At 41.1% G+C, this 12,735-nt stretch overlaps 1 protein-coding gene across 1 annotated transcript in view; it reads left to right on the plus strand.

Moving 5' to 3' along the window:
• The window catches only part of ESR1 (estrogen receptor 1), a 440,842-nt gene that overhangs the window by 237,118 nt on the left and 190,989 nt on the right, over nt 1-12,735 (plus strand). The window contains exon 6 of the mRNA XM_042940090.1: nt 2,629-2,745. Coding sequence (XP_042796024.1) covers nt 2,629-2,745 — 117 coding nt within the window. The remainder of the gene's footprint in view (nt 1-2,628; nt 2,746-12,735) is intronic.

The following is a 12,735-nucleotide window of genomic DNA, read 5'->3' on the forward strand; positions in this document are numbered from 1 at the left end:
TCCCCAGAGGCTTGTATTACAAACCTGATTCTGCTCTGCACCTACTTCTTTTCTTGTTAAGGGATGAATTCAATTGCACAAATCTAGTGTCTTTTATCTGTTAAACATGTCAGTTCAGGAATTTCACTTGGTTCTATAAAGATACACATCTACAATGGATGACCAATGCAAATACAACATTCAGCCAATTGGCCTCTGACCCCATTCAGCTCTCCTGTCTTCTGGCTTGCAAAACAACCCTTTTTGGGAGGAAAGCGAATCAAAGTTAATTCTTGGTTTGAATGATCATCGGCTGTTTTCTTCTGAGGCTTAAATGTAACCTCATTTTTTTGGTGTTAAAGTGTGTACTGCATAAACATCATAGGAGACCAAACACTGAAAGTTTCCTTGAGGTATCAGAAATCTGCACCTTTTGCTTGTTTAGGTAAATTTCATTTCTGGTTCTATTATTTCCTCAGTTTGTCCCGGTTAATGAAGGCAATTCTAACCGGGATGTTTGAGGCAGTGTGTGGTCTCCTACTAAAGTTGTCAGTTTACAATTGTTCTGTCTAGTTTGCTGGTTCCTATATACAAAAGAAGAATGTACATGTTAATTTTATCTGAAGCCTGTGCACGTAGCAATTTTTATAATGTATATCTAAAGATGAAGCACCAAGTTTTATGAGACCAGCGTTTCTTGTTAAAGCCCCACCCACCCTATTCTACTTGAGATTGACCCTTCAACTGAATAAAGAACAAAGAGTTCTGTAGTTAAAACATTTCACTGCAGGGACGCCTGGGTGGCTCAGTTGGCTAAGCATTAATTAGACTCTTCATTTGTGCTCAGGTCATGATCTCCTGCTTCCTGGAGCCCCGGCTCAGCTTCATGCTGATAGCGTGGGATTCTCTCTCTCCCTCTCTGTCTGTTCCTCCCCCACTCTCTCTCAATATAAATAAATAAACTTACAAAAAACCCACACAATATGTCCCTGCACGTTGCGTCTTGCCTTTAGTGAATGAGAAAGTGGAGACACAGATGATCTGAATTACAGGGTGTGATATTTCCTCATTTTTTTCTTTGAGAATGGGAAACATTTTAAAATAGTACACATCATCTCCATAGTCTAAATTCGGGTGTAAGAATTTAGACTTCTATACATGGACTTCTTCATAAAACCATGGCAATATTTATTAATTTGTGGAGTTTAATGTTCTGCACAGTATAAACCAGACTGCTTTGGAGGGATAAAGACATGGACGTGACCTCTGAATCTTAGAGCAGAAACTTCTTGTGGGCAATTGGCTGTATGTCCCGAGAACTCAGAGAAGAGTTGGGCTGCGTATAAATCTGTGAGTCATCTGCATTTATGATAAGGGAAGCTGTAGCCGTGGAATAGATTCTCCTGTGAGAATTTGGAGTCATAAGAAGGGCCTGACATTGAGCCCCGTGCAGATTAGCTTAATGTTGGTTGGAGTGCATCTGCAAATAACACTGGAAAGCCATGTCCTGAGGGGTAGGAAGGACACGGGAATGTTTCGTTTTATGGAAGCCAAGGGAAAAGCATGCTTCAGGAGGAAGGGAGGAATTGTCAGGTGCTTCTGATAGGTCAAGTATGATGTGGGCTGAAATACCTGTTGAATTCAGTAATAAGAGTCATTGGTGATATCAGGATTTAAGCAGCTTTTGTGGGACAGCTAAGGGAGAAAAGAGGCGTGGGTTGAGCCATGCAGGAGAGGTGAGGACAAAGCAGACCTCAGGTGTGCAGATGTCTCTGAGGAGTTGAACTAAGAAGGGGTAGGATGTAAGATGGAAGTTTGAGAGTGATGTGAGGTCACGGGAGCCCTTTCTTGTGGGACAGAGTCACACGTGATGAACGTGAATGAGAAGCAGTTGAGCAATAGGGAGTCAGTCAACAAGAGGGAAAAGAAAGAGGATTAATAAAGAAAGAGGATTAATAAACGGTAACAGCAACAGTATTTATTGAGTGCTTACCACATCCAGGGCACTGGTAAACCCTTGACATGTAGTCTCACATTTAATTCTTAGAAAAATGCCACATAGTGGGCGCCATTACTTTCTCTAGGGGAGAGAGGGGTAAGTGAGACCTAGAGATGTTAACTAATACACTCAGCGTCCTCCAGCCTGTAAGTGACGGACTAACTTATCAACTTAAGGACTGAACTTGGCCGCCACCCCAGCTCAGCACCCTGGACTGGAATTTAGGCGTTCCAGGCTGCATTTGAAAACCTACCTAAAGATTTGTTCAATTAGACCGTAAGAAAGGCCACTTTGAAACTGTCTGAAAGTTCCAACAGTTTTATTTCGACGATTTTAGCTAGTGGCCTGAGTCCAAAAAAAAGAAAAGCCTTTGTTGAGAGAGTGTGTGAGTGTACATAAAACCTCGTGCCTCCAAATATCAACTGTATGAACTGAAGGTGACTTTTGCCCAAAGAACTCCGGAAGTGATTGGCTGAGACAAAAATCAAGGCTCGGGGAGTTTTTTTCCCACACTTTGAGAAGGGCAGGGAAAGGATGGCATGCGAAGTCGCAACACAAGTGAGTGATAGGAAAACAGGCAGCTTCCCTGTCGATTCTGACTGGCTCTGTTTCCTGAAATAATGTGAATTCTGTTCTCTTGCTCTTACTAGGACATAATGACTACATGTGTCCAGCTACCAACCAGTGCACGATCGATAAGAACAGGAGGAAGAGTTGTCAGGCCTGCCGGCTCCGGAAGTGCTATGAAGTAGGCATGATGAAAGGCGGTAGGTAGCTGCCAGCCCGGGTGCTTGCCTGCCGGGGGTGTGCATGCCTGCCGCCCAGCGCTGGCTGTGTATTGTCTTGTCTTGTCTTTTCTTTTCTTTTCTTAAAAAAGTTTAAATGTGTATTTATTTACTTAGAGACTGAGCACAAGGCGGGGAGGAGCAGAAAGAAAGAGAGATAGAAGCCCAAGCAGGCTCCACGCTATCAGCGCACGTCCCCATGGGGGGCTCGAACTCAACGAACCATGAGATCAGGACCCGCCCCAAGATAAGAGTCGGATGCCTAACTGGCTATGTCACGCAGGCGCCCCTGGCTGTTTCTGTCCCAACAACCGTGGCAGTGGAGTGTTTTCCCTTCTAATTAGTTGTTTCCTAGTTCTATTTTTCATTGCAACAGAAGTCTTTTTTATGACATGCTTTTTTTTTTTTTTGTAAAAAAAATAGAAAGTGACTGGAACTGGAGATTCTAAAATGCCATTTTGTGTTTTACGTTTTACATGTAAATACTTATATTTTAAGTCAGAGGGGTGTGGGAGGTGGTGGTGGAAGGAAAGGAAGCCTGCTCAGGGAATTATGCTAGAAGTATTTTCCAGTGATTGTTTACATTGCTAACGTTAGAAAACGGTGTCTGAGAATAGGTCTTCCCTAAACTGAGACTTGTAAATGTGAAAGCTAAATAGCTAGTGTGTAATCTTCCAATCTCTTAACATCCCTTGGGGAATTTAAGTTTCAATCAAAAGATAGCTTTCTCCTTCAGAAATTGACTCAACCAGCAACTGCTATAACCTTAGCCCCTGGCATGGTACTGGGAGCAGCACCTCAGGAATGAACCCTGAGCGCTAACAAATCATGTGGCACTCAGGATTTGTGCCTGTGTGCTTGTGTCTTTGTGGCAATGGCTGTGTGTGTGTGTGTGTGTGTGTGTGTGTGTGTGTTTGTGGTTTTCTGTCCCCTCTTGTATCCAGTCTTCCAGTTTTGTTTTATGGGAATCCAGTGTCTGGTTTTGGGGGTATAAGGTGCTCCATTGATGTGGTTGCCTGATTGATCTTGTCTTCTTGGGGATCCAGTCTTGAGGAACACAGATGCTAGTCTTGGGTAGCCTTCAAGGTACTGAGAGAGAACAAATAAAAAATGTGTAATTAAAGTCATGGCGTATTCAGTGTTTTAGGAGGATACAAAGGGGGAGAGGGGCCTATGATGTGGTTGCCTGCTGTCATAGGGGAAAAGCTTTCTGAAGGAGACAAGATTCGGGATGGGTTAAGGAGAACAGAGTTACAGTGAAAAAGAATAGAGATTGTGCAGATAGAGGGTGGCTAACCTTTAGGTCATTAACACTTGGATGAAGGGGGAAGCAGGAGAAAGACCAAGAACTTGGTGGGTAGGAATCTTACCGTCAAAGATTCCTGAGTTCCATGGTCACAAACAAGGCTGCCAGGTTGGGATTTTAAATACAGCATTCGGAATAAAGTATCTTGATGAACAGATGAAATGTTGAATTTATGCATTGTATGAGCTGTGACTGTATGTCTTGAATGTCTGACAAAGCAGTTTTAATTCTAAGAATTTAACAGCCACATTCTGAAAGTGACACTTTGAGTCACAAATGGATTAAATATTTAAGGAACTCATCTTTCTTTGTACTGTTAGAGAATTAGTCAGGCTTAATAAAAAGCTTCTTAAGGTAACTTGATAAGTGACAGGAATACAACATCTACATGTAAAAAGTTTAATTTGAACCGGCAGAGTCCAAATTTAATGTGCTTTCTTGACAACGTCAGGTAGATTAAGCCCACCCTCTTCCTTTCTCTCTGAAAGCTGCAGTAATCAATTTGTGAATATTTCCAAAGCATGTTTTCCTTTGAGGGTACCCATGCATTGACCCCACTTCATAAAAACAATTCTGTCTTTCCTAATTTATATCCAGATACGGTCTGGCTGCATAAACATAAATTACGTATACTCATTTGTAGTCTGACAAAAATCTTAATATGCAAAGACATAATAAAAGTCTTCCCACCGTCTTCAGATCCAACTCTAGATAATCTGACCGCACCTCGCTAGTCTGCATGTGCGTGTATCTACTCGTACATGTGTATTTATGACCGAAATCTGTATCTGTGTTAGTTTGCTGCTGTATTAGTTTGGTTGGCCTGCCTTAACAAAGTCTATAGCCAGGGGGTGGGAGGGGGGGGGCGGTTTAAACAACAAAATTAATTTTCTCACAATTCTGGAGGCTAAAAGTCCAAGAAGAAGGTGCTGGAAAATTCAGTTTCTGATAAGACCTCTCTCCCAGGCTTTCTGATAGTTGCCTTCTCACTGTGTCCTTTTCTCTGTGGGCACAGACATGGGGGAAGCATTCTGTGGTATTGTCTCTCTTCTTATAAGGGTGTCCGTCCTACTGGGTTAGGACCCCACCTTTATGGCCTTATTTAATCTTTGAGTACTTCCATAAAGGCCTTATTTCAAATACAGTCGCATTGCAGGTTGTGACTTCAACATATGAATTTTTGTGGGAAATAATATATATTTATAAATATATGTCATTTTAAATATATATATTATTTATATATATGATATTATTTATATCTGATCTGTAACAGCTGCTCTATCAAAATACTATAGACCTGGGGCGCCTGGGTGTCTCAGTTGGTTAAGCGTCCGACTTCGGCTCAGGTCATGATCTCGCGGTCCGTGAGTTTGAGCCCCGCGTCGGGCTCTGTGCTGACAGCTCGGAGCCTGAAGCCTGTTTCAGATTCTGTGTCTCCCTCTCTCTGACCCTCCCCTGTTCATGCTCTGTCTCTCTCTGTCTCAAAAATAAATAAACGTTAAAAAAAAAAAAATACTATAGTCCTGATGGCTTAAACAACAGAAATGTATTTTCTCACAGTTCTGGAGGCTGAGAAGGCCAGGGTGAGGGTGTCAGAGGTTTAGTCTCATCTGAGGGTTTTCTCCTTGGCTTGAAGATGGCCACCTTCCCACTGTGTCCTCTCATGGCCTTTTCTCTGTATTCACACGTCCCTGGTGTTTTCCCTTCTTCTTATAAGGACACCAGCCTATTGGATTAGACCTATCTATATGACCCTATTTAATCTTTATTATCTCTTTAAAGACTCTGTGTCCAAATACAGTCACATTCTAAGGTACTGGGGTTGGGGCTTCAACATAAACTTGAGGGGGGATGGGAAACAAAATTCAGTACTTAATATCTCAGAGGGATTTCTCAGTGGTTATTCAGTATCTGTGTACATATAATAAAAACATGTATCTTTCTGGCAGTTTGTATACATATGTAAGTTTTACGCCAAGCTTTAAAGTTGTAAAATTATAGGCTGTGCAAACATTCCCCTTTAATTATATGTGTAAAGTGTTTACCTTTATAGCAATGTAATTTATTGTATTTTCCACAACATGGAATGCCACACACATAACCTCATGACACCTTGTATAACAACTCCCCAAATCCTACTGAAGACTTAATTTACAACTGGAAGTGCAATTATAACTATAAAATTTGAAATTACTTGTAAAAACAGCTGTGACTAAATAAATTTTTACAACATTTCCTACTGGTTTCATAAGAATCCAGCTTCTTAACCAGATTTGACACCAATTAGAATATTGAATTTCTACATATGACATAAAATAATTAGTTTCAGATAAAAGAGAGAGAACCCTACACCTACCCCCTATTTTTTTAGCAAGACTGAAAAAATTTACTGAAATGTTCTAAAGATCTGAAAGAGTACATGATTTATCGACATGAGGAAATTATTTGAATTCCTTACGATGCCTACTTTACCCTGAAAATCCCGACATCATTATTAGATTTGGTTCTGAGCCAAGGTAGTTCAGTAATGTGCAGGATTGAAAAAATTTTTTAAATGTTTATTTATTTACTTTTGACAGACAGAGAAAGAGCGCAAGTGGGGGAGGGACAGAGAGAGAGAGAAGGAGACACAGAATCTGAAGCAGGCTCCAGGCTCTGAGTTGTCAGCGCAGAGCCCGATGCGGGGTTCGAACTCACAAACTGGAAGACCGTGACCTGAGCTGAAATCGGATGCTTAACCTACTGAGCCACCCAGATGTCCCAAGATGCAGGATTTAAGATGTGCTTTAGGGGATGCATTTTCCTATCTTTGCGCACATGCTAGTCTCTCTGCCTCCAGTTGCATTTTCCTCCTCACCTGTGCCCCTCCCCTTCAACCTCAGAAGGCAGATTAAATGTCTTTTCTTCAGGGAGGACTTCCCTGTTGCCTCACGCTGGGTTAGTTCCCGGTGTTCAACTTTGATAGCAAATAGCTCTTCTCTAGTTACTGTAATTATTGTTAGCTATTCAACAGCCGGCCATAAACTCCATGATGGCAGGGACTCTCTCTCTGTCCTGTTTACTGAGCTAGGACATAGCAAGTCACAGAATAAGTGTTCAAGATGGATGACTCAATTCACTTAAATAGTTACTTGTTGAGAGCTTCTTGAAAATTTTTTTTTTCAATTTAAATTTTAGTTAGCATGCAGTGCAATATTGGTTTCAGGAGTAGAATTCAGTGATTCATCACTTACATACAGCTAGAGTTTCTTACGCGTGAGCTATTATGGAGACAGCAAACATAAATAAGACCCAGTCCCTTCCACCAGTGTCCTGTCTTTTTGGTACGAATAGGACATTTGCATATGAAGTGGCAAAAAAGCCAGAAGACAAGTTGAGAATGGGTTGGAAGCTGAAGATGAGAATGGTCGGTGGAAGTTCAAAGCTTTAGCCAACCTCTCCTGGTTTAGTCCGACCCAGCATATTACTCAGACCATCTGACTCCCAAGGGGTACAATTGTTATCAAAGAATCTGCTATTCTAGTGTGTTTTGTGGAAAGAGGGGAGGCTTCAGAGATGGATTTCGTGGTCTAAGTACTGCTGCTCTTCAGACTTGCTGAGCAATCCTGGTATAGTCACTTTGATGAGCTTCATTATCCTCAGATGTAAAATAAAAATAATTTCTACTTAACAAGTTTGTTACAAAAATTGCAATTCATAACATATGAAAGTACTTTATAAATTTAAAGTACCACACAAGTGTTAGCTATTATATCTTTTCTTCTCTCTCTCTCTCTCTCTCTCTCTTTCTCTTTTGTTGTTGTTGGAAAAAAGAGAATGGCAGTTTCATCACTTGTCATGGGAAATAAATATCTAATTCCTTTGCGGGGAATAAAAACCTGGCTCAGCCACATCTGCCTTTTCTTTTTTTTTGTTTTTTTTGTTTTGGAGTCACACATTGGATAGAGCTTCATGTGGAGTGAGATTTGTTGTGTTTTTCCTTTGGTGATGTCAGAGATTTATTACACAAACCCGTTAAAATTCTTTTCTCACAATAGACTCAAAATGTGTTGGTGGCAAGGTTTTCATTTTTCACATTGAAAAAGGAAAAGAGGAAATTGGCACACAGAAATTAATTGATGGAGGAAGTTAATTGGTAGACATGCACTGCCGATTCTGGTTGTTTCCCTGTAACATCTTACAAAGAGATTTGAAGGGGAGTGGGAGATACAGGCTTTCAGTTTTGGAATGAATAGGTCACGGAATAAAAGGCACAGCATAGGGAATAGAGTCAGTGATATTTTAATACGGATGTATGGTGACAGATGGTAGGTATATTTGTGGTGAGTGTAGCATAATGTCTGAACTTGTCACATCACTTTGTTGTGCACCTGAAATCAATGTAACATTGTGTGTCAGCTGTACTTAAAAAAAAAAGAAGAAATTTGAAATAAAGTAATATTGACTAGTCTTTCTTTATTTTGATAACGATGTTATAGTTTGATTTTGAGAACTATTCCAAGACGATAAATAAATTAAATAAGTTGTTACAATTTAGAAGTGAAAAGATACTAATAATATAGATGGGGAGACACCTGTTATATGTCCAAAATAACTCAAAAGCCCAATGAAGAATTGGAAAATAAAATATTTCCTTGTTGCCTCAGGTTAATATTTATCATCATGAGTTACTATAATTCGTTGTCTTGAAGGGATAAGCTCCCACTCCAGGAAATTAGGTTTCCCTTAATCCTACATTGGCTATCTTTTACCAAGAGTTATTGACCGATTATTAATATGAATGATGGTAGAACCAAATCAATGAATTGAGAATGTAAACGTGAGGTTCTTTCTTGGGATTGTCCAGTAATCCTGGTGAGAATTGTAACAGCATGTGAATTGAGGATTTTACAGAAGGCAGGGTTAGGGCTTCCTGTTTCGGGTCTGATTTAAGAAAAATGTTAAAGAAAAGCTAGCTGCTCTTGACCAAAGAGATTCTGCACGTTTTAAGCAACAGATACATATTTAAGCACCTATATATTTATACTTTAAGTACCTTTATGCTATTAAAATATTATTTTACTAAGGCATATCATGGATATTTAATTTATTCAAGATTTACCCCATATGATCATTTTTCATTTACAGACAAAGCCATATACTGAATTAAGTCCTTGAATCTATATAGGACCTTAAAGATTACAAATTCAGTGCTTTGCAACATTTAAAGCAATCAAATGCTTCTACCAGCCGTAGCATTCTCAGTCTATAAGACAGATGAAAGCTGATTTGGCATAGACTCTCTTCCCTCAGTCTGGTGTTCCTGAGAGACCTTCTAGGAACCCCAGGGCGTGAACAAAACACAGTTTTGCAAACCATGGATCTAATCTAACTCCTTCATCTTCTAGGTAAGAAACCTGAGGCTAGAAAGATTAAGTGACTTGATCAAAGTCTCGGAACTACCTAGCAGAAGAATTGAGCCTAGAATTCTAGATTCAGAGTTCTTTCTTTTTTCCTGCACACCTGTTTACAGTAAGTACTCCATGCTGCCACTCACATTTAACATGAAAAATAATTGACTAAAACTATGGGTGGCATATCACTAAGTTAAGGTACGCAAACACATGCACACACTCCAGACAGAAGAAATCCAGAGTAAAAGAACCCACCTTGTTCTATTCTTCTAGAGAACATGGTGATACTAAGACTTCAGGGATCTGTTGACCTGGGGAGCTAAGGTCATTGGGCCTGCCAAGTTCATAGCTAACTTATGAATAGCTGCCTCTTTCTGCTCTAGCAGTGGTGGAAGCAATGGCAGTAGTAGGGGATGTGGAGTGTGGCCGGACTAACTCTGAATTTAGAGAAAAGAGGAGGTGGGTAATGACAACATTGGAATCCATTAGTTTAGCATGAATGGGGAAAATGAGATGACAAGTCGTTCTATCCAAACACTGGTAAAAATGAAGCGATGTCCTGATACATTGTGCTCTCAGCTGCCTAATAGGGGTGGAGGCAGGTCAGCATCTGTGGCTATTTAGTTCAGTTGGGTGAAATGTGATGGCAGGTAGCCCAGCACTGCCACGCCTGTAAGAACCATGCTGCCTTCAGATCTCTTGATGGAGACAGAACAGCTTCCTTACAGATTTGGCAGAGTATGGTGGGATCAGCTCACTTTGAAGATGGATGCCCTACTGACTACACCAACCCAGACTGCTTTTGTCAGGGTTACCAACGACTTTCACGTTTCTAGATCCAACACACAGTTCTCAGTACTCATCTTGACGAGTTAGCAGCTTTTGACACAGTAGATAATCCTCTCCTCCTTCATCTACTTCCTTGACTTGGCTTCCAGAACCATATACTCTTTTAGTTTTCTTCCTACCCCAGTGGTCACTCGTTTTTAGGTCTTTGTGTGTTTCTCATCATCTTTTCTGACCTCTTAATGTTGGAGTGGCCCAGGGTTTATTTAGTTCAGGGACCTCTTCTGTTCTCTGTCTCAACTCCTTTTTGGAGTTTGGACTAGTTTGGACTCCTAGTTTGGACTAGGACTCACCCTAGTCCCAGGGCTTTAAGGAGGGCACTTGTCGGGATGAGCACTGAGTGTTATATGTCAGTGATGAATTACTGAATTCTACTCCTGAAACCATTATTACACTAGATGTTAACTGACTTGGATTTAAGTACAGTTTAAAAAAAGAAAAAAAATACCATTTATATGCTGACGACTCCTCAATTTATACTTCCAACCCTAAATGCAACTGCTCATGTGACTTCCTCATTTGGGTATCTAATAAACATCTCCCAACTCCTTTTGGTCAAACTCGAATCCCCTATATATCCCCTCGAATGTGCTTTATCTTCAATCTTTCCCGTCTTAGCTAATAACTTCATCTTTTGAATGGCTTATGCCAAAACATTTGGGTCACCTTGACTCTTCTCTTTTCCTCATACCTCACATTCAGGAAGCTACAGTGGCTTTACCTTCAGATACTCTCAGAATCTGACCATTTCTCACCACTTTTATTGTTGTCATACTGGTCTAAACCACCATCGTCTTTCTCCTACTTTATCGCTGAAGCACTACCTGCTTTTTCCCTTGCTTCCCTATGGTCTGTTCCCCCTGCAGACACATTATAAGTGGAAATCAAATCAGACCACTTCTCTTCTCAAAACCTTGCACGGGTTTCTGTTCACTCAGCCGATGTCATTATAGTGGCCTGAAGTCCCTTGTCATCTACTTCCTCCCTACGTTTGCCTCTTTCACCTCTGTTCCTGTCACTGTGTCTCTTGCTCATTCTACTTGAGCTCTGGGGCCACCCTTAACACCAGACACACTCTATTTTGGACCATTTACTCTGACTCTTCCCTTTCCCTGGAATGCCATTCCCCTGGAGACCTGTGTGCAGAACTCCTTCACCTCCCCCCAGTTCTTTGCTCCATTATCATTTTGTCAGTGAGGCATGCCCTGACCATTCTATTTAGTAGAACAGTTTACTTGCCCGCACATTCTGCAGTCGTCTTACCTCCCGACGCCCCCAGCCTACTCCAGTCCTTTGTTTTTCCATTGTATTTCCACCTTGTAATATACCATAAGATTAATTTTAGATTATGTTTATTGTTTGATGTCTGTCTCTCTTACTAGAAAGTAAGCTCCGGACGGGTGTTAACGAACAAATAAAACACATTGGTGTATTTGGTCTACTGGTATATTACAAGCACATCGATCAGTGACTGCATATACTAGGCAGCCAATAAATAGCTGTAGCATATGCATGAATTACTAGAATGAATGAATGAACTGAAAGTACATGATCACTGTAGAACTCTGAATAGATTGAAAGATGGAGGTTTTTTTGTTTTTTGTTGTTTTTTTTTTTTTTTTTTAGTTAAGGGAAACTATCTGCTGGGAACCTAAAACCTGCAGTATAGTAGTTAGCTTCTACTGTATCACAGAACCTCGCCTCAAAATCTCAATGGCAAACACAACAAGCATCTATTACATGACGGGGAGGTCCACTGGGCAACTGCTGGGCGCACTCATATGTCTGGCTCTTTTGGCTCCAGTGGCTGGGATGAACTCAGTTTTGCTTGGCATGTCTCTCCTCCCCGGGCAGGCTCGTGCAGGCATATCCTCATGGTGATGACAGAGGCCCAAAGGAGAACATCCCCACATCACAAGCCTGTTTCAAGCCTTTGCTTGCATTATCTGCTCATACCCAATAGGCCAAAACAAGTCAAATGGCTGAGTCCTTAAGGCTTGCGGGGGTTGAAAAATTAGGGCCATGTTTGTAATTCATCACAACCAGACATATGACCTTTTCAGATTTTGGACTGAAAAATAATTATAGCGTCCTAAAACCTCAGACGTGGCGGGGGGCGGGGGGTGACCACTGGGTTTATTTCCCCTTCCTCACTCAGTGTGGGAATCGTGCATGTCACGTTCCTGACGGCTTATGTTGGAGCGCTGCAAGCAACAGGTATTCCATTTTCATGCCTCCCTTAGATCCAGGACGAGTGGACACCATGAGGGAGAAAAACCCTGCAGCAGATGTGAGCCAGTACTCCTGGAAGTGTATGGGCTCGTTTCAGATAGGCGAGATTCCACTAATTTATTCAGATGTGGGCTTAGGGTCTGCACGTGAATGCGACAACTGGTCTCGAATGCGGTTTAAAAAGCAGTTAAAGGT

Source organism: Panthera leo, chromosome B2, assembly GCF_018350215.1.
Source record: "Panthera leo isolate Ple1 chromosome B2, P.leo_Ple1_pat1.1, whole genome shotgun sequence".
In the NCBI taxonomy this organism is placed as follows: domain Eukaryota; kingdom Metazoa; phylum Chordata; class Mammalia; order Carnivora; family Felidae; genus Panthera; species Panthera leo.